This window comes from Melanerpes formicivorus, unplaced genomic scaffold (assembly GCF_026170545.1).
Source record: "Melanerpes formicivorus ecotype bairdi unplaced genomic scaffold, bMelFor1.0.p_v2 SCAF_10, whole genome shotgun sequence".
NCBI classification, from domain to species: Eukaryota; Metazoa; Chordata; class Aves; order Piciformes; family Picidae; genus Melanerpes; species Melanerpes formicivorus.
In genome coordinates, this window is record NW_027142362.1 from 21,198,169 (window position 1) to 21,217,479 (window position 19,311).

At 65.6% G+C, this 19,311-nt stretch overlaps 2 protein-coding genes across 3 annotated transcripts in view; one reads left to right on the forward strand and one right to left on the reverse strand.

Moving 5' to 3' along the window:
- Positions 1-2,262: 2,262 nt before the first annotated feature.
- On the reverse strand, positions 2,263-3,721 carry LOC137444030 (uncharacterized). The gene is made up of 2 exons (XM_068144343.1): positions 3,685-3,721; positions 2,263-3,017 (listed from the first exon to the last, which is right to left on the reverse strand). The coding sequence occupies exons 1-2, from the start codon at positions 3,719-3,721 to the stop codon at positions 2,263-2,265; spliced, it is 792 nt and encodes a 263-aa protein (XP_068000444.1).
- A 3,497-nt stretch (positions 3,722-7,218) lies between these two features.
- Positions 7,219-19,311, forward strand: part of RBPMS2 (RNA binding protein, mRNA processing factor 2) — a 32,023-nt gene continuing 19,930 nt past the window's right edge. Inside the window, exon 1 of one of the 2 annotated variants that reach the window (XM_068144195.1) lies at positions 7,219-7,556. In XM_068144195.1, the coding sequence (XP_068000296.1) occupies positions 7,497-7,556 (60 nt within the window). In that variant the 5' untranslated portion in view covers positions 7,219-7,496. The remainder of the gene's footprint in view (positions 7,557-19,311) is intronic. The other variant, XM_068144194.1, reaches the window with a different exon arrangement.

The window sequence follows — 19,311 nt, forward strand, 5'->3', positions numbered from 1 at the left end:
CATCCCAGCTGCAGCAATGCTTGTGCCATGTGTCCCCTCTGCCTCTGGGCTCTGGGAAGCCCCTGGCAGCAGAGGAGCTGCATGCAGGGGGCTGCTGGCTTGGGTGTGCAGGAGGCCATGTGTTCATTGGTGGTGTTGCCAAGCCAGCCTCCACAGCAAGGCCTCCTGGCTCAACAAGGTCCCCAGCGTGCAGAAGGGGCTGGGCTTCAATGACCACGATGAGAATGGAGGACCCTGTCCCTGGGAGAATCTGGGGGCTGCCATGACCTGGGACAGGGCTCAGAGCTGCCCACCTCCTCCCCTGCAAGGGTGTCCCTTCTTGCTTGCCTGGGTGCTTAATGGCAAGGTGTGGGGCCAGTTCTGACCACGCTGTGAGCCACGCTGTGGGGTGTGAAGATCACTTAGCAGAGGGTGAGGAGACCCTGGTCTGGAGAGGCCGTGGTGATGGCCAGGGGTGGGTCTGCTGAGCAAGATGGGGCACAGCTCCTTCACCTCGTGGCAGCTGGCTGAAGGATCCTAGCTTGGGCAGGCTGTGGGTTTGCTGACACCCAGAGGTGCCCAGGCTGGACCCTGGGGGTAGGACAACACAGGAGGGGTCAGGACACTGGTGGCACCAAGCCTCTCGATGCGCCATGTCAGGTCACATCCTGTCACTGCTGCTCTGGCCACCCACATGGGCAGTGAAGCTGACTCACCAAGCAGCCTGCCAAAGCCTTAGGAGGTGGGAAGGGGCAGGATCTGGCCCAGCAAGGGCTCCCTGGAATGCCCTGAGCCTTCTCCCTGCCATGGGGAGGGATCTGGAGGCCATCAGTGCCACGCTGTCAGTGCTGAGTGCTGCAGCAGAGCTGTGGCTGCTGATGGAGGTGGTGACAGCAGGGCTGGGGGGAGCTGGAAGCCTCTCCTTCCAGCAAGGCATGTCCTGTGATGGCTCAGGTGAAGAGGGACAGAGCCAAGAGCAGAAGTCCCTTCACTGTGGCCTGGGTGGGAACACAGCAGCTCCAGGTGGCTCCCAGCTCCACTGTGGATGGAGCAGGACACTGCTCAGTGAGCTCCTGCTGCAGCCTGGGGAGAATGTTGGCCCCTGAGAGCACCAGGGCTGCTTCAGCTGCTCTGCTGGCTGAAGAGTGGTGGAGGGAGCTACAGGGGGCAGAGAGGAATGCTCAGACATGTCATAAATTCAAGGCCATCCTGCTGCTGCTGCTGGGCAAGGGAGAAGCATCCCCTTTGCACCACCACCACCTCTCAGAGCTGTAGCTGGTGGCACCATCCCTACATCCCAGCATCCTGTGGCTCCTAAGTGCCTTTGATGTCTCCACAAACATCACAGCCCTGCAGCCTCTCCCTTCCCAGAGCTCTGTGAAGCTCCTGAGTGTCTACAGAATGGGTTGGGTTGGAAGGGACCCCAAAGCTCAGCCAGCTCCAGCCCCCTGCCATGGGCAGGGACACCTCCCACCAGCACAGGCTGCTCAGGGCCTCATCCAGCCTGGCCCTCAGCACCTCCAGGCAGGAGGCAGCCACAGCCTCCCTGGGCAACCTCTGCCAGTCTCTCCCCAGCCTCTCTGCCAAGGATTTCTTCCTCCTCTCCACTCTCACTCTCCCCTCTCCCAGCTCAAAGCCATTGGCCCTCAGCCTGTCCCTCCCAGCCCTTCTCCAGAGTCCCTCCCCAGCTCTCCTGGAGCCCTTCAGCTCCTGGGAGGCTGCTCTGAGCTCTGCCTGCAGCCTTCTCTTCTCCAGGCTGCACAGCCCCAACTCTCCCAGCCTGGCCCCACGGGGGAGGTTCTGCAGCCCTCTGATCCTCTTCCTGGCCTCCTCTGGACCTGCTCCTGCAGTTTGATGTCCTTCTTGCGCTGCATGGCCTGGGGACATTGCAGGAGCTGGCCCCACGCCCAGCACTGCCAGGTGCCACCAAGGGCTGATGTCCCCTCGGCAGCAGCTCCGGGGGAAGCAAGTGTTGGATCCCGGCTCGCAGCCACCCCGTGCCTGGCTCTGGGGCCTGTCACAAGTCCTGCAGAGAGGCTTCCCCCCCTGGTTTGTTCCCCCGTGGCTGATGTTCCCTGGGCAGTGAAGTTGGGACGTTCAGGATAGACCTCAGGACGCAGCTGTCCCAGCACCGCAGGGGCACGGAGGGGCAGCGCTCCTTCCCCCTCCCCCTTTCATCTTCAGGGCAAGAAACCAAAGCGTTTTGGGGCAGGTTGAAGCCTCAGCTCCATGTCCGGGGTGAGCAGGGGGCCGAAGCCCTCCGCGCAGCGGAGCCTTTGCCCATCAGGAGGTTGCCGGCTCCGGGGCTGGGCTCTGCTGCCGGCTCCGGGGCTGGGCTCCGCTGCCGGCTCCGGGGCTGGGCTCCGTTGCCGGCTCCAGGGCAGGGCTCTGCTGCCGGCTCCGGGGCTGGGCTCCGCTGCCGGCTCCGGGGCTGGGCTCCGCTGCCGGCTCCCCGGCTGGGCTCTGCTGCCGGCACCGGGGCTGGGCTCCGCTGCCGGCTCCCCGGCTGGGCTCTGCTGCCGGCACCGGGGCTGGGCTCCGCTGCCGGCTCCGGGGCTGGGCTCCGCTGCCGGCTCCGGGGCTGGGCTCCGCTGCCTGCTCCCCGGCAGGGCTCCGCTGCCGGCTCCGGGGCTGGGCTCCGCTGCCGGCTCCGGGGCTGGGCTCCGCTGCCGGCTCCCCGGCTGGGCTCTGCTGCCGGCACCGGGGCTGGGCTCCGCTGCCGGCTCCGGGGCTGGGCTCCGCTGCCGGCTCCGGGGCTGGGCTCCGCTGCCGGCTCCGGGGCTGGGCTCCGCTGCCGGCTGCCGGCTCATTCCGATCCCTCAGCGCAGGAGCTCTCCTCACCGCTTTGCGAAGCGCACCGGGCGGCTTCAGCCGCGGGGTGCAGCGCTCAGCGTCCTGCGGGCTGGGCCGTGGGTGGCACTGCCAGGAGCCGCCGCCAGCTGCCCACAGAAGCAGCAGGGCGGCGATCCGACGGCTCCGGCCAGCGTCCGCAGCCCGCGCCCGGCCCCGCGGCGCTCCCCTAGCTTCAGCTCGGCCCGCTGGGGGGAGGCAGGGCGGAGGAGACGAGCACTGACAGACGGAAAGCAATTAAACTTTGAAAGCACTCCGCACCAGCCTCCGAGATCCAGGCATGTGATCCCCGACGAGCCCTGCCGCCCCTCGCTCCTCAGCCCTGCCCAGCACCCTCCCAGCTGCCCCAAAACCTGAGCCCTGCTCCTCAGCCCTGCCCAGCACCCTCCCAGCCGCCCCAAAGCCTGAGCCCTGCTCCTCAGCCCTGCTCAGTACCTTCCCAGCCGCCCCAAAGCCTGAGCCCTGCTCCTCAGCCCTGCCCAGCACCCTCCCAGCTGCCCCAAAGCCTGAGCCCTGCTCCTCAGCCCTGCCCAGCACCCTCCCAGCCACCCCAAAGCCCACAGGGTATCACAGGGCATCACAGGGCACCACAGGGCACCACGGTGCACCACGGGGCACCACAGGGCACCACAGGACACCAGGGAGCACCACAGGGCACCACGGGGCACCACAGGGCACCACAGGACACCATGGAGCACCACACGGCACCACGGGGTACCATGGGGCACAACAGGGCACCACGGGGCACCACGGGGCACCACAGGGCACCTTGGGCTTAGGAGCCACTTTCTGGTCTGCCTTGGGTGCTTTTGAGCAGCGTGGGCTTGGCTTCATGCCAGCTCATCCACCCCGAACAGGAGTCAGGGTGGCAGCGGCTGGGGGGCACAGGCATCGCCTCTGCTGTTGCAGGCAGTGGATGTGGCACGGCAAAGCCAGGGCCTGTGGGGCAGCTGGGCTGGGCTGCAGAGGCAGAAGTTGTTGGGTGGGCAGTGCCTCAGGGTGCCAAGGGTTGGAGTCAAACTCCTTGGCTGCCAAGCCTGGCTAAGCAGGGTCCAGACCAGAGAGACATCCTGCTCCTCTGGGGGCCTCTGGGCACACCCTGGCAGCTGATCTCCACCTGGGTGTGGGCAGCCACTCAAAGGAAGAAGCCCTCAGCCAAAGGCACTGCCAAGGCATCACCAGCCCTGGTGGCCTGGCTCACCTGCAGGAGCTGGTGGCAGTGGCTGCCTCAGTTGCCACCTTCACGAGATCCTGCAAGCAGGAAACATCTTCTCCCTGTGCAGTAGGCTGCACCAGCTGCAGAGACTCTGGCACAGGTTGCCCAGGGAGGCTGTGGCTGCCTCCTGCCTGGAGGTGCTGAGGGCCAGGCTGGATGAGGCCCTGAGCAGCCTGTGCTGGTGGGAGGTGTCCCTGCCCATGGCAGGGGGCTGGAGCTGGCTGAGCTTTGGGGTCCCTTCCAACCCAACCCATTCTGTGGACCCTCAGGAGCTTCACAGAGCTCTGGGAAGGGAGAGGCTGCAGGGCTGTGATGTTTGTGGAGACATCAAAGGCACTTAGGAGTCACAGGATGCTGGGATGTAGGGATGGTGCCACCAGCTACAGCTCTGAGAGGTGGTTGTGGCGCAAAGGGGATGCTTCTCCCTTGCCCAGCAGCAGCAGCACGATGGCATGGCCTCCAGGATGAAGCAGAGGCTGGGGGTCCCCAGCCTGGCAGTGACGTGGGGGCCCTGCTGTCATTGCTCCAGTGTGAAGGGCACAGCAGCTTGTGCTGAGGGCAGGGCAGGCTGCTTCCAGCTCCACAGCGTAGCTTCCTCGGGAGGCTGCGGAGAGCCTGCTGCTGCTCCTGACTTCCACCCTTCTGTGTCCTCCTCTGCTCGCTGCAGCCTCTGCATCTCTTGACTCAAAGCCTCTAGAAGCAGGGAGAGCCCTGAGAGTGCTTCATGAGGCAGCTGCAGGGTGTGCTGGGCCAGCACAGGCAGCAGAGGCTTCTGCTGTGAGTCCTCTCCTCTCCTGGCCCTCACTGCCCGCTGGCCTTGCACCGGGGACTGCCACAGCAGCGCTGGAGACCGCGGCTGGCGCTGCCGGTCCGGCCGCACTGCAGGGCTGGGCTGAGCGGCTCTGCTCTGCTTCGGCAGGGCTGGGTGTGTGGGAAGGCTCTACCAGACCACCCCCTGAGAGGCTGCTGGGGGCCTGGCAGGGTTTGGGCTCCCTGGCTTGGCAGTTCCCGACGCAGCCTTGCAGGAGGAGGTGACCTCCTTGCTGCTGCGCTCCAGGCGTGGCTGCGGCGCTGCATGCACACCGCTGCTGCTGCTGCTGCTGCTGCTGCTGCTGCTGTGAGCCCCAACCCAGAAAGCCAGGCAAAGCCAGCACTAGCTCCCAGGAGCATGTGTCCCCTCCTCCAGCACATCTCCTGCCATGGCATAGCACTGATATAGGCTGGGCAGCAGCCCTGGAGAAAAGGCCTTGGGGGTGCTGGGGGAGGAGAAGCTCCACAGGAGCCAGCAGGGAGCACTTGCAGCCCAGAGAGCCAAGCAGAGCCTGGGCTGCAGCCAGAGAAGTGTGGCCAGCAGGGCCAGGGAGGGGATTCTGCCCCTCTGCTCCACTCTGCTGAGACCACAGCTGGAGCTCTGGGGCCACTTCTGGAGCCTCTGTGCCAGGAAGGCTCTGGAGGGGCTGGAAGGTGTCCAGAGAAGGGCCCCAAGGAGGAGCAGAGGGCTGGAGCTGCTCTGCTCTGGAGACAGCCTGAGAGAGTTGGGGTTGTGCAGGCTGGAGAGGAGAAGGCTCCCAGGAGAGCTTCTGGTGGCCTTGCAGGAGCTGCAGGGGGCTGCAGGAAAGCTGGGGAGGGAGTTTGGAGGGTGTGAGGGAGGGATAGGGGTCTGGGAGACCTCTGAGGGGGGCAGGAATCAGGCTTGAGGCAGGGAGCCTGCAATGGGCACTGGCAGCCCAGAAGGCCAAGGGCAGCTCAGCTGCCCTTGGCCTTCTGGGCTGCCAGTGCCCATTGCCAGAGGTGGAGGGAGAGGATCCTGCCCCTCTGCTCTGGGGTGTCAGGGAGGGATAGGACTGGGGGGGATGGAGCAGCACTAGAAGTGGGGAGATTCAGCTTGGATGTGAGGAAGAAGTTGTTGCCCAGGAGGGTGGTGAGAGCCTGGCACAGGCTGCCCAGGGAGGTGGTGGAAGCCTCCTGCCTGGAGGTGTTTGCAGCCAGGCTGGCTGTGGCTGGGAGCAACCTGCTGTGGTGTGAGGTGTCCCTGCCCATGGCAGGGGGTTGGAGCTGGCTGAGCCTTGGGGTCCCTTGCAGCCCTGGCAGTTCTGTGGTTCTATGAAGTGACACTCTGTGCAGCTGGGACAGCATGGGCCAAGGGTGCTGCACAGCCCAGGACTGGGAGCACAAGTTCTGGGGGCCAAGAACCCTGCCAGAGCCTGGCTTGAACCCAGGCCAACCTCCCTGCCTGCTGTGTTAGGATGAGGCTGGTGAGGCACCGGTACAGGCAGGGAGAAGGGCAGGAAGGTGGAGATGCCCCAACCCTGCAGCTCCTCCCAGGCCTGAGAGCAGGGGCACCCCTGGCACCACTGGCTGCCTGTAGGGGCATGGCGCTGCAGCAGCAGGAGCAATCTGGGTCCTGTGCCCAGCGAACTGCTGTCCCAGGGGGTTGGGGCTGCACCCCTGGGGTTTTAGGGTCACTTAGGGAGTTTCTGCCCGAGGGGGATGTGGAGCTGCTGCCTGGGAGGATGCAGGGTTTCTGTCCCAGTAGATAAGGGGCTGCTGTCCTAGGGTTACAGAACCCACATCCCAAGCTCCTGGATCTGATGTCCCAGGGAAAGAGTGGCTGCTGCCCCAGACTTGTAGGGCTCCTGTCCCGGGGAGAAGTGGCTGCTGTCCCGGGGGCCCTGGAGCTGCTGTCCCGGGGGCCCTGGAGCTGCTCTCCCAGGGTTACAGAACCCACATCCCGAGCTCCTGGATCTCGGGGCTGTCACAGGGGCGTTGCGGAGCTGTCACCCCAGGGCTGTGGGGTTGCAGTCCCTGGCCGCTGGACCCCTGCGAGGTTCTGCCACCTCCCCCTCCCACGCGGGGTGCCCGGGGCGGGGGTGCCCGGGGCGGGGGTGCCCGGGGCGGCGCAGCCCGGCGGCGCCCGGAGCCCGGCGGTCCCTTTAAGGAAGTGGAAGTTGATGGAAGTTGGGAAAGTTTTCAGTGGGAAGGAGGGGAAGAGGAGCAGGAGACTCAAGCCGCCCTGACCCCACGGCAACAACAACGCAAAAATGTCCAGCACCCACCCGGGGCGCGGGGGGTGGGCTGGGCCGGGCCGGGATTGGCGGCGGGCGGCCCGGGGGCGGCCCCGGGCAGGCGGGGCGGGGGCGGGCGGGTCCCGGCCCCGCTGCTCCGTGCGCGGCGGCGGCGGCACCGGGAGCGGCGGCGGCTGGGGCTGGGGCTGGGGCGCGTCGGCCCCGCAGCTGCCGCTCGTTGCGCTCCGCTCCGCCCGGCCCGGCCCAGCCCTTAACAGCGGCGCGGTCCCGGGACGCCGCATGTGAGCCGGGAGAGCAGCGCCTCACCGCCCCGCACCGCCCCCGCGCACCGGCACCGCACCGGCACCTCCACCCCGGCTCCGCCGAGCTCCGGAGCAGCCGGCACCCTCACCCTCACCTACCCCACTCGTCCCGAGCACCCCACCATGAGCAACCTCAACAAGGACACCGAGCACACCAACGGCAACACCAACGTCGAGGAGGAGGTGGGTAGGGGCACGGGAAAGCGGCGGCGGGGCTGCGTTATCGCCGCTTCGGGGCGACGGGGGTGGGCAACGACGGCGGCGAGGCACCGGCGGTGCGGCGTCGAGGAGGGAGCGCCGTGGAAGCGGGGATCGAGCTGGAGGACGTCGGGGAACCGAGGCTGGGACGGTTGGGATGCGGCCCCGGGGTGTCGTGGGAGCGGGAGTGGGGCGGCGGGGATGCGGTGCTGCCGAACCGGCACCGGAGCGCAGCGCTGTGGTGGGAGAACCCAGGAAACGGCGCCGCGGCTTGACACTTGGGTCGTCGGGGGACCGGAGATGGAGTGCTGGGGTCGGCCCCAGCTGGAAAGCCCGGGCTGGGCTGTGGGAGCCGGAGTACGGAGGCGTCAGGAAGCCGGGACAAGGCAGCTGGAAGGGGCAGGGGCAGGGGCCGGGGCCAGGCAGGGGAGCGCCCTAGTTGCCAGCTGGAAGCCCTCCCCTCTGCCCAATGCAGCCCCGCGGGCAGGGGGCTGGTGGGTGCCTGCTCCCATCAGTCCGGGCAATGCCTGTGCCCGTGGTGTCCTGCCCCCAAGCCCTAGCGGCTGCAGGGCACCAGCCTCCTGCAGCAGGCACTGCTCTGCCCATGTAGGCTTATAAGGGCACACTGGGACCACGGTGGTGGAGAGCAGCCTGGTTGGCACTGGAGCAGGGCTGTGAGCTGCCCTGCCAGTGGTGCCTTTGCCCTGGGAGGCCGTGGCGAGCCGGAGCCCGACTGCTGCTGGCCTCTGGGTGGGCTCCAGGGGTCTCTTGTCCACAGCCTGATGCTGAAGCCGAGCCGGCAGCCCTGCAGGGCTGTGCTCTGGCCCTTGGAGCCACTGGCTGGGCGGTGGCACCGTGGTGCCCCTCGAGCCGGCATTCCCAGATACAGAGATTGCCCATTGGGGTGGGATGCCCGGGGAGGGGGCGGGCTGGGTGATCAGCTGGGGCTGGGTGATCAGCTGGGGCTGGGTGATCAGCTGGGGCTGGGTGATCTCGGAGGTCTCTTCCAGGCTGGTTGGTTGATCCAGCGGCTCCCTAGCTGCCCATCCTCACGGAGAGGGCAGGGGGAAGCGCCCGGCCCTCGGCAGCCTTTTGCTGCAGTCCTCCACGCCCGGCCCTGGGGAGCAGGGAGGTGCTGTGGCCCCCTCCCCGCAGCCCTCCTCCCGCGCGCCGTGCGCCGGCTCTGCCGCAACATGGCGCCAGGCTCTCCCCACCGCCCGCCATGGCACCGCCTGGCCTCCCGCCCCGGCTGCCCGGCCGCCCTGGCCCGGGGGACCTGGGTAATGGGCTGGAAGGGATTGGCAGGTGGTGGCCGAAGCCTTTTCCCTCCCCTGTGCGGAGCGGGGCTTGGGCGACGCGCCGGAGCTGGATGTGGTGCTGCTGGTGGCACACCCTGGCCTCGCTGGGGGGGCACTGGTGTGGGTGGGTAGAGACAGAGCACCTGGGGCCCTGTGCCCCTTCCCTGCTGCGGGGAGGCTTGGCCCTGAGGGGCTGAAGGGAGGCTCGGTGCGGCTCCTCAGGCCAGGCCTGCAGCGGCTCCCTTGGCGCATCCCGGCGGGGCCGGTGCCTGGTGGAGGGTGGCTGGGGGAGTTCTCGGGGCTGGGGCAGAGCTGACTCCCTCCCCGCTGCTGGGTGGTGCTTTGGCCAAGTGGCTGCTGGAAGCTGCTGCCTTTGGGGAGGCTGGAAACAGCAGCCCCGTGGACAGGCCTGGCCTCCCTGGAATCAGGCTTGGAAAACCACATTAAATGCTGCATCCCTGGGGAGCAGCTGAACACAAGTGGTTGTGTGGGCCTCCCCTACGTGCATGCAGGCAGAGGGACAACTCAGACCACCCTGCTAGGTGGTCTACAACCTCACGGGGTGCATTTGTCACCTGGTGTCCAGAGGCGCAGCAAAGAGCTGACCCCATGCTGGAGGTGGCTGAGCTGGGACTGCTGCCCCCAAAGGTCGTCCCCAGCCCTGGTGGGATCGCTGTGGAAAGTCCTCTCTCTGCCTGCAGCCATCTCAAACCATGCTGGGGGTGAGGAAGCTGCTGCTTGGGCTCTGTGTAGATCACTCTGGGAGCCCTCTGAAGTTGGTTTTTGCTGTGTCCTCCGGGCCGAGCAGAAGCTGCTCCTTGCCAGAGAAGCAGCTGAAGGTGGACCAAGGAGTGACCTTGTGTTGAGGGCCCTGGCAGGGGCTTGGGGGGGGGGGGGGCTTAGTGCTCATCCCACCCATCCAGGACCCTCTCCTGGAGCTCCCCTCGATGCAGAGCAATAAACACATCCCGTGCCCCACGGACCGCGCCGGCCCGGGCGGCTGCGCTGGGCTCTGTCCCCGCGCTGCTGGCTCCCGGTGCCGCAGGCGCTCCTCCGTTCTCACCCCCGCGCTGCGAACCTCCTTCGCCCCCTCCCCAAGCGGTCGTGCGCCCCTGCCCGCGGCGGGGCCGGGCTGCCTCCCAGCTCCAGCCTCTCCCTTTATCTCCTTTGCGAGCCCCTGGCTCTCGCCGCCGCCGCTTCCTGCCCGGTGACATGCGGAGGACAGGAATGCCGCCGCTGCTCCTCCCGCTCCTCTCGAGGTCCTTAACGGGAATGTTAAACAAACATGGGCCGAGTGTCAGTCCCTGCTGTTCCTCACCAGACACCTCCCCGAACTCAATCCCTGCCTGCTCGCCGCTATCTCCTGTTTAGCTTTGCCGGCAGCCGCCAGCCTGCCTGACAGCCGCGGCCCCCCGGAGCCCTGCCGGGCGGGCAGCTGCCTAGGTGCCCCCTGCTGCAGGCAGCTGGAGGAGCTGCCTTGCTTGCCGGGGACGCTCCTCTTTGCGGCTGTACTGCAGTAAGGACCCTGTGGTTTCACCCTGGCCGGTGCAGAAGTGTTGCTTCTGCTCTGAAGTTCATCCTTGCTCCCTCAGGAGGTTGCTGGGAAGTTGTAGGTCCACGGGGAGTTGGGCGGGGGGCGGATCTGAAGCTGGCTGCCTGGATGCCCAAAGCAGGTGGCTGAAGTCTGTGGTTTTCTCCTGTCCCCTTGGCAACTCTCGAGGGCATGCTTGTGTCGCCACGAGTGGGGGCTGCTGCTGTCATGGCAGGGCTTGGCCAGCCTGGGCTGCTGAAAGTGGAGAGCAGAAGATGAGATCTAGTGGGAGGTGTCCCTGCCCGTGGCAGGGGGGGGTTGGAGCTGGAGGATCTTCAAGGTCCCTTCCAATCTAAGGCATTCTGTGAGGTTGTATTGGGTGGGCAGGGCTTGGCTGAGCTCTGCTAGGAGAGGATCCTCTTCCCTGTCTGTCCATGGCAAGGCTGTGGTGTTCCTCTGATGGGAGGCAGGAGGCTCTCAGCTCCCAGGCAGCCTCCTTGCCTCACCCCTGGCCTTGGGTGGCTGCTGCAGGCTGGGGGTGCCAGGAGCGCTGCCGCCGCTCCCTGCTGGATGCCTGCAGCGCTGCATGGAGCAGTGCCAGGCATCTCTTGACTGCTGTAATCCCTGCCTGAGTGGACCTGGATCCTCCTGCAGGCAGGGGTTCTGGTGCTCTGGCCTGAAACAAATCAGCTTCGTGTAATCTCTGCAGTCAACTGACTGCTGCTCCTCCTGACTGCTACAGCTTCAAGTTCTTTCCAGCTGTGGTCACCGCTTGCTAAGCTTTCTCTTGTGCTTGGCCTGGCTCAGCCAGGATGGTGCTGCAGAGCTGTTTCCATGCATTGCAGGAGGCCCCTCAGTGTTAGCTGCAGCTTGCTGTCAGTGACAGATTGTTGGCTGAGCTGACACCCTGGTGTCACCATGCAGGCAGAGGTTCTGGGAACTGGTGTGTTCCCAGGGCTGCTCTTGGCCTATCAGTGAAGGGAGGGTGTGGGAATCTCCTCCTTATCTCCTCAGGTCCTGCTGCCTCTGAGTACCCTCTGAAGGACCTTCACTCCCCTTCATCTTGCAGCTCTGTGTTTCTTAGACAGGAGTGTAAGTTGTGTTGAGCATCACTACCCCAGCTAGACCTCCTGGTGGGGTTCCTCCTGCTGCTGCTGGTGGCTCTGAGACCCAGCTCGAGGACTCTTCCTCCTTGGGTAATCATGGAATGGTTTGGGTTGGAAAGGACCTCCAAAGGTCACCCAACCCCTCTCCCCTAGATCAGGTTGCTCACAGCCCTGTCCAGCCTCCCCTTGAACATCTCCAGAGCTGGAGCCTCAGCCACCTCCCTGGGCAACCTGCTGCAGTGTTCCAGCAGCCTCCTGGGGCACAACTTGTTCCTCACCTCCAATCTCACTCTGCTCTGCTCTCATTTCAGACCATTGCCCCTGGGCCTGGCCCTGCAGGCTTTTGGGAGCAGTCCCTCTGCAGCCTGCTTGGAGCTGAGTTGCTGAGTGGAGCCTTCCCTGCTTGGCCTCAAAATGAAGTGGTTTGTGGTGGTGCTTGTGGAAGTTATGAAGTGCCAAAGGCTCCCTTGCTAGCGAGGCACTCTGCTTTCCCAGCACCAAAACGAGGAGGATGCCCTTGGAGGTGCCTGGAAGGTGGCTCAGCACGGCTCAGGCTTTGCTGTCCTTCCTTGTACCCCTGCTAGAGGAACTGGCACTGTGGGGAGCCAAGCATGGCTCTTGCTGGAGCTGGTGTGGGAGGCTTTTGGAAGCACCAAGATGCTTTGCCCTTGCTGGTGTTGCTCATGCCAAGCCACGAAGGGTTTGCTGCTTGGGTCATGGAGCTGTGCTGCTGCCTGTTCTGGACCCCCAGGTGCCTGGGTCTGGCTTGAAGCCTCACCAGGGCATACCATGGCAGCAAGGTGGGCACCTGCAGTGCTCAGCACCACCTCTCCAGGCATGCCAGGCACTAGCTGGGGCAGTCTCAAAAGCATGTTCCCAGGGATGCCTGCACTCTGTGAGCAGGGAAGGCCTTCTGCAGCAGCAGCCACCCAAGGATGGCTGAAGTGGCTGCATGTGGAAAGGGCTAATCTGTGCTTCAGAAAGACCTTTGCACCATGTGAGATGATTGCAGCTGAGCTCCTCCTGCGTGCCCAGCACAATGAGGTTGGTCCTGGTGAGGCAGCAGGGCACTGGGGCTGCGGAAGCTGGCTGTGCCAGGGTGCCTCAGCCCTGATGCCAAGCCAGCCCAGAGTGCCTGAGGAGGGTGGACCCTGGGGCAGAGTGGTCCTAGCTCTGTGCAGAGATGTGTGCCAGGTGACCCTGCCCTTGGCCTGGCAGGAGTGGGTGCTGCAGGCTTGGCAAGGACACTTGGGAGCACTGCTGGGATGTGCTGTGGCTCAGAGGCTGCCTGCCCCAGGGCTGTTGCCCTTAGCCCCAGCAGATTGGGGTGCTGGGGTAGCTTGGGGGATGCAGCCCCTGTGGTAGGTGAGGGTGGAGGTGACACAAGGTGTGGACTCCTCTTGGTGAGGCTTGCTTTGACCTCAGGGCTCACCCCCTGGGAGCAGGGCTGGTGCTGAGGCTTGCTCTGGTCACCTCTCTGGTGCACATCATCTCCTGCACCCAGCCCTGTGGGCAGGGACAAGAGGTTGGCCTCTGCTGTGTGCCCTACAGGAAGGAACAGCCTCAAGGCCACCTGGCTGCGGGTTGCCCTGTGGAGGGGCAGGGTGGCAGAGCACAGATCCAGGATCCTGGCTGCAGCCAGCCTGCTGGCTCCTGGGGTGGCCTTTACTGGAGGGCAGCTGCATGAAGCTTGCACATTGCTCTGCTTGGACACTGAGCCCCAGCTTCCCTGAGCACAGGCTGTGGATGCTGGGAAGCCAAGGGCCCTGCCTTAGCCATGTGGAGGATCTCCAGCCCTGCTCCACAGCCCAGAAGGGGGCTGTTGGCTCGGGATGGTGCACCCCCTCCTGTCCTTGAGGGGCATGGTGCTGGCTGCTTGTGTCAGTGTGTGGCTCTTGGTGCGGCCCTGTGTGTCAGGACCTGCTGGCCTGGGGCTCTGTCCCCCTCCCACCTGCTTTCCAAGGGCAGGAGGCCAGTGTCTGTGTGCCAGTGTCTCCCTTGGGTCACCCACAGCAGTGGCTTGGAGGGCAGAGCAAGCTGTGGCCTCGGAGGGAGCACTCAGCTTGCCTGGGAGATCCTGGAGTGGGTTCAGCCCTGGTGTCCCCAAAGGTCTCCCTGTGCCTGGGGTGACCCTGCAGCAGGCCTGCAGCTCTCCTTTTCCAGGGGTTGTGTGGCAGAGCTGCTTGCAGCTGGCCCCTGGGGGTTCCAGTTGTGCTCCACGGGGCTGTGAGGGGGCTGGGGCCGGGGTGTGCTCAGGGGGGGCTGCAGCAGCAGTGCTTGCTTTAGGACCCAAGGTGAGGATGGACCTCGTGAGGGTCCTGCACCCACACCAACGTCTCCTGCTCAGGGTGGAGAGGCTGGCAGGAGCTTGGCTCACCTCTGGGAGCTGGGAGGGCAAATGCCTGCGTGCAGGCAGGAGCAGCTGGGCTGCAGCAGGCTCACCTGGGGTGAGAGCTGCCCTGGGGGTAAGGTCCCTGGCTGCAGTGGCTGGTGAAAGGTGTCTGCAGGCCCCCAGTGTGCTGCTGGGTCGTGCCAGCACGGGTGTGAGTGTCCTTCAGCATGCTGCCTGTGGCACCTGGCACTGCCTCCTGCAGCTTGGCAGAGGGTGGGAGGCTGCCTGGGGACCTGCAGCCAGCACCTCCCCGAGCTGGGCAGCTGCCCTGTGGGCACAGCAATCTCCTGGGGCTGGCATGCTCGGGTGGTGCAGCAGCCTTGGGGCCCTGGCTGTGCCCAGGCCCCTGGCTGGTCCCTGCTGCCTGCCCTCCTCCCCAGGGGACCCTGCAGAGCCCCAGGGCTGGGGCAGCAGGCAGGGGCTCCACTGCAGAGCCAGCCCAGCAGTGCTTCCTCCCTCCCCCGGGGCCAGAGGCTATTCTTGGGTGCTGCCCTGGCCTTATCTGCTGCCATGTGCTTCCTGCTCCCCGGGGCAGCGCTGCTGCTGCCTCCTCTCCCGGCTATCCCCCGGCTCCGAGGCCTTCCTGCCCTCACCACAGGGGTGGCTGAGCCTGGGGGAGGCTCTCCCCTGCCTGCTGTGGGGAAGAGCAGTGGTGGGGAGGGCTGGTCCAGCTGGGCAGTGTCACATGTGACGTGCTGCAGCCTTGGGGACAGGGAGCTGTGTGCTTGGGCTGCCTCCCTCCCCCTGGCTGAGCAGGATGTTGGTCCTTGGGTGCCTTTTGTGCAAGAGGCTGACTTCAGGGGGAAATGCCTGCAGCCCTCCTTGCCTCCACTGCTGGGGGAGGTTCAAGGCCCTCTTTCATCTCTGGGGATGGAGGGGGTTGGGGATGTCCTGGGACTGGAGCAGTTCCTGGTCTGCTCCTGCCCCGGGGCCCTGTGAGCTGCTGGAGGGGATCAGAGCTTTGCCAGTGCCTGGACTGGAAGCAAGCAGCCAGCTCCTGCAGCCTCTCTGCTGGTGATGGGAGGGAAATTGAGGCACCTAGGGGTGGAGCAGCCTCATGGCAAACTCCTTCCCCCCAGGCCAGCTGTCCCTGGCAGAGCCCAGCCACCTCTCACCCAGCTTTGCCCTTGTCTGCTGGGGCTGTGCTGGGAAGCAGAGCTGCCCAGAGCTGGGCCCAGCTGGCACCATGGCAGGAGCCCTGCAGCCCCACAGCCCCTGGGGAGCAGGGGAGCTGCTGCTGCCCCCTGCTCAGCCCTCTGGCTCAGCTGCTGAGCAGTGCCCTGGCTGCAGGCTCAGCTCCCTGCCTGCATCCTGGCTCCCAGGGCAGCCTCGCTGCCTTCCAGCAGCCTCCTGGCAAAGAGGCTGTGGCTGTATGGCTGGTGGGCCCCCCCGGGGGGGGCTCTCCTCTGGTGGCCCCTGGGTGCCTGAGAGGTGCCCTGCTGGGGTGGTCTGCCTATGGAAGAGCTGCTGGGGCCTTGGGGTAGCTGCCTGGAGTGGGGCCTGCCTTGGGGATGCTGCAGCAGAGCTTGGCCCTCCCCTCAGCAGGATGCTGGGGGTGTCTGGCCCTGCTGGGGTGAGCAGCTGGGGGGTGGCTCCTTCCCAGCAAGGAAGGGCTAGCAGCTGGGGGTGGCCTCCTGGGCAGGGAGGACATCCAGTGGCACAGTGTGGGTGAGGCAGCAGCCTGGCTCCCTGCTGCAGCTGTCCTCAGAGGCCTCCTCACCACCCCTGGCAAAGGCTTCTGTGCTGCAGGCTCTGGGAGCGTGGCCCCAGGGCTTGGCCACTTGGCAGGGGCTGGAGTGGCCCCAGCTGTGCAGAGGGCTGTGGGTGACAGCTGGGCAGGGGCTGGTGCTGCAGAAGGGCAGGGGGAGGCTTGCTGGCTGCTGGGGGGGAATCCAGAGCAGGCTCCTAACAAAAGCCCAGTGCTGGAGACCCCCCACTGCCCCCAGAGCAGCTCTGCTGGAGCTGGATCCTTCTGCCTTTGTGTCTGAGGCTTCCCACCTGCCCCTGGCTGGACTGCAGGGCAGGGCCTGGCTCTGCCTGGGGCTCCCTTTCAAGAGCCCTTACTGAGAGCCAGCTGTGGGGCTGCAGGAGCCCTGCTGACCTCCTGGCAGGGCAGGGGCAGGTGCTGCTGCTTGACTTCTTGCAAGCCTTGGTGCTGGGCACAGGGCTGTGCTCTCCCTGGCTGTGACTCTGCTGGGAGCTGCAGCTGTGCAAGGGCTGCTTGGAGCCCCCAAGGGCTGCTTGGAGCCCCCAAGGGCTGCTTGGAGCCCCCAAGGGCTGCTTGGAGCCCCCAAGGGCTGCTTGGAGCCCCCAAGGGCTGCAGCACTCCGTGGGTTTGCCACTGCCTCTCTCCCCTCCTGTGTGGGAAGCTGTGCTGGGATCCTCCCTCTGCAGGAGGCAGCTGAGATGCTCCTGTCCCTCCTGGCACCAATCCTGTTTTCCATGGCACTGCTCCATCTCTGCTGGGTGTTTGGAGTGGGGGCATCCCCGGGGTGGGGGGCAGGGATGGGGAAGGGAAGGTGTTTCCTACAGGGCCTCCAGCAGTGTGGCCCTGCTGGGCTGTCCCAGACCCCTACCTGCTAGGTGTGCAGTGGGGCTCAGCCATCCCAGATGAGGTCAGGCTGCTTCCCCCTGCTCCTGAGGGGCTGTCAGCAGAGTCTGAGCATAAGAGCAAGGTGCTCCTGGAGGTCTGCTCTGCCTTCTCCAAGCTCCTGCTGCGTGTGTGGTGTGGCCCAGGCAGCCCTGACCCACCCCCAGGTGGGTCCTGTTGGGTTGGGGGCTGGGTGTCCTGTGTCCTCCAGCTGCTCTGGGGGGAGGCAGAATATCTGCGTGGGGCTGGTGGGAGGGAGCTGGAGCTGGGCAGAGGCTGAGTGCCAGGGCTGGCAGCCTGGGTTCAGCAGCACTGGGGGCTGGTGGCCTCTCAGAGCCAGCAGCTGTGGGCTGCAGAGGGCTGACTGCAGGGTCCCAGTTTGGTGAATCCACTGGAAGATGCCTGTCCAGGTCCTGCTGGCCTGAGGAGGGCTGGGGCAGGGCTGCCCCCGGGGTGCCTGGGCTGGCAAGGTGCCTCCTGCAGTGGGTCCCTCAGCTCTCCTTTGCTCTCTGCCTGCTGCTGCTCCCCTGCTGGCACCTGGTCTCAGAAGCAGGCTCCCTCTGCCCCACAGATGTCTCTCACCATCCTCACCCTCTCTGCCCTGAGTGCCTTGGTCTCCCTTTGCCCTCTCCCTGGTGGCTTCCACCTATGGAATGTGCTGCATGGCAGAGACCTCACCAACCCAGCCCCTGGGCTCCCTGCTTCTGAGGAGCTCCTCTGAGCCTGGGCTTCCCCTCCTCTGTCTTCAGACCCTTGGGGACACCTTGTTTGTGAAGGTGCCAGCTGGGGGCACTGGGGGTTGCCCAGAGTTTCTTTGGGGTGCTGAGGCCAGGCTGGCTGTGGCTGTGAGCAACCTGCTGTGGTGTGAGGTGTCCCTGCCCATGGCAGGGGCTTGGGGCTGGCTGAGCCTTGGGGTCCCTTCCAGCCCTGACAATCCTGTGCTGGTTCTGTGCTGCCAGCCCTGGTGGGGGCTGTGAGCTGGCTGGCCTCCCCTTTCCAGTGCCACATCTGGAGACAGACTGGGGCCTGGGTGCCAAGGGGAAGACCTTTGGCTTGCCAGAGAAGGTCTGCTCCCCATCCTTGGTGGCAGCTGCTGGGGCTGGCCTGAGGAGCTCCTTGCCTCTGACACAGAGCTCTGCCAGGCAGCTGCCTTGCTCTGCTCAGGCTGCTGGAAGGCTGCTTGAGCAGCTGACTGCTCCTTCCCTGAGCAGCCAGGGCACCTCCATCCCCTCTGCCTGTCGAAAGGACTTACCCAGAGAGCCATCAGGAGACCATTTGGAGGCCCAGCAGGAAGGCAGATTGCTGCCTGCTTGCAAGGCACATCCAGCCTGGGGGCTGGGCAGGCTCAGCTCCTGAAATATTGAAGAGGGGCGGCTGCTGCTGTCACAGGGCTCAGGCACATGTGTGCCACCACACCCTGCAGGGAGGGGGGCTGGGGGGGGATGCAGCCACTGCCTGCCCTTCCCTGGGCATCAGCTGGCCCGGGAGGGCTGCAGCAGGCGAGGGGCTGGGCTGCAGGAGCAAGCATCCTGCTCCCACAGGCAGGGCAGAGCAGAAGCTGGCAGGAGTGGTGGGGCTGTGCATGCAGAGAGAGCAAGGGAGGGCCAGGGAAGGGTGCCCATGCCCCAGGGAAGGGTGCCCAGTGGTGGCACTCTGGAGCAGGGCTCCCCACTGCTACAGGGAGGTAGCAGCTCCCTGAAGCATTCACAGGCTGGCTGTGGCTGGGAGCAACCTGCTGTGGTGTGAGGTGTCCCTGCCCATGGCAGGGGGTGGGAGCTGGCTGAGCCTTGGGGTCCCTTCCAGCCCTGCCAGCTGTGTGGTTCACCATGGTGGCAGCCCTTAGCCCAGCTGGCATGGAGAGCAAGAGGGAGGGGGCAGAGGACCCCCTCCCCCCAAGGCTTTCCTGATTGCTGCCCTCAGAGGTGATGTGGAGGCTGTCTGCATCCTGGTGGGGCTGTGTCCTGGGCACACACAGCTCCTCAGGCTCCTGTGGGCAGGAGGGGGTCTGAATCTGGCTGCCCAGCAGCCCCTCCTGGCTTTGGTGGCCAGAGATGTGTTAAGGGAGGTGGCAGGCACCAAGGCTGAGCAGAAGGTGGAGTGTGGGAGCAGAAGGCTTCTGCCCTGCCAGTGGAACAGGGTCACTGCAGGGCCAGGGGATGGCCTCTGGTGCTGCTCCATCCCCCCCAGTCCTATCCCTCCCTGACCCCCCCAGAGCAGAGGGGCAGGATCCTCTCCCTCCACCTCTGGCAATGGGCACTGGCAGCCCAGAAGGCCAAGGGCAGCTCAGCTGCCAGTGCCCATTGCTGGCTCCCTGCCCCAAGCCTGATTCCTGCCCCCTTCAAAAGTCCCTCCCCAGCTTTCCTGGAGCCCCCTGCAGCTCCTAGAAGGCCACCAGAAGCTCTCCTGGGAGCCTTCTCTTCTCAGGGCCACCTCCTGGCTTGTGTGGCAGTAACTCCCTGGGCAGCATCCCCACACCATGAGCAGCCAGGCTGGATGAGGCCCTGAGCAGCCTGTGCTGGTGAGAGGTGCCCCTGGGCATGGCAGGGGGGTTGGAGCAGCTGAGCTCTGAGGTCTCTTCCAAGCTGAGCCATGCCAGGATCTTGCTCCCACAGCTTTCTGCCTGCCCTGGGCTGTCAGTGCTGGCTGAGCTGTGCTTGTGGTCCCCTGGTCCTTCTTGGTGAGATGGTGACCCAGTCTGGCTGGGTGACCTCTTGCTGTGTGCAAGGTCTCTTCCCAGCCCTCTGCTGACTTACCAGAAGTCATCCCTGCTTCCTGTGGCAATAGGCTGCTTGCCAGGACCCCCAGTGCAGGGGGATGGTGGCC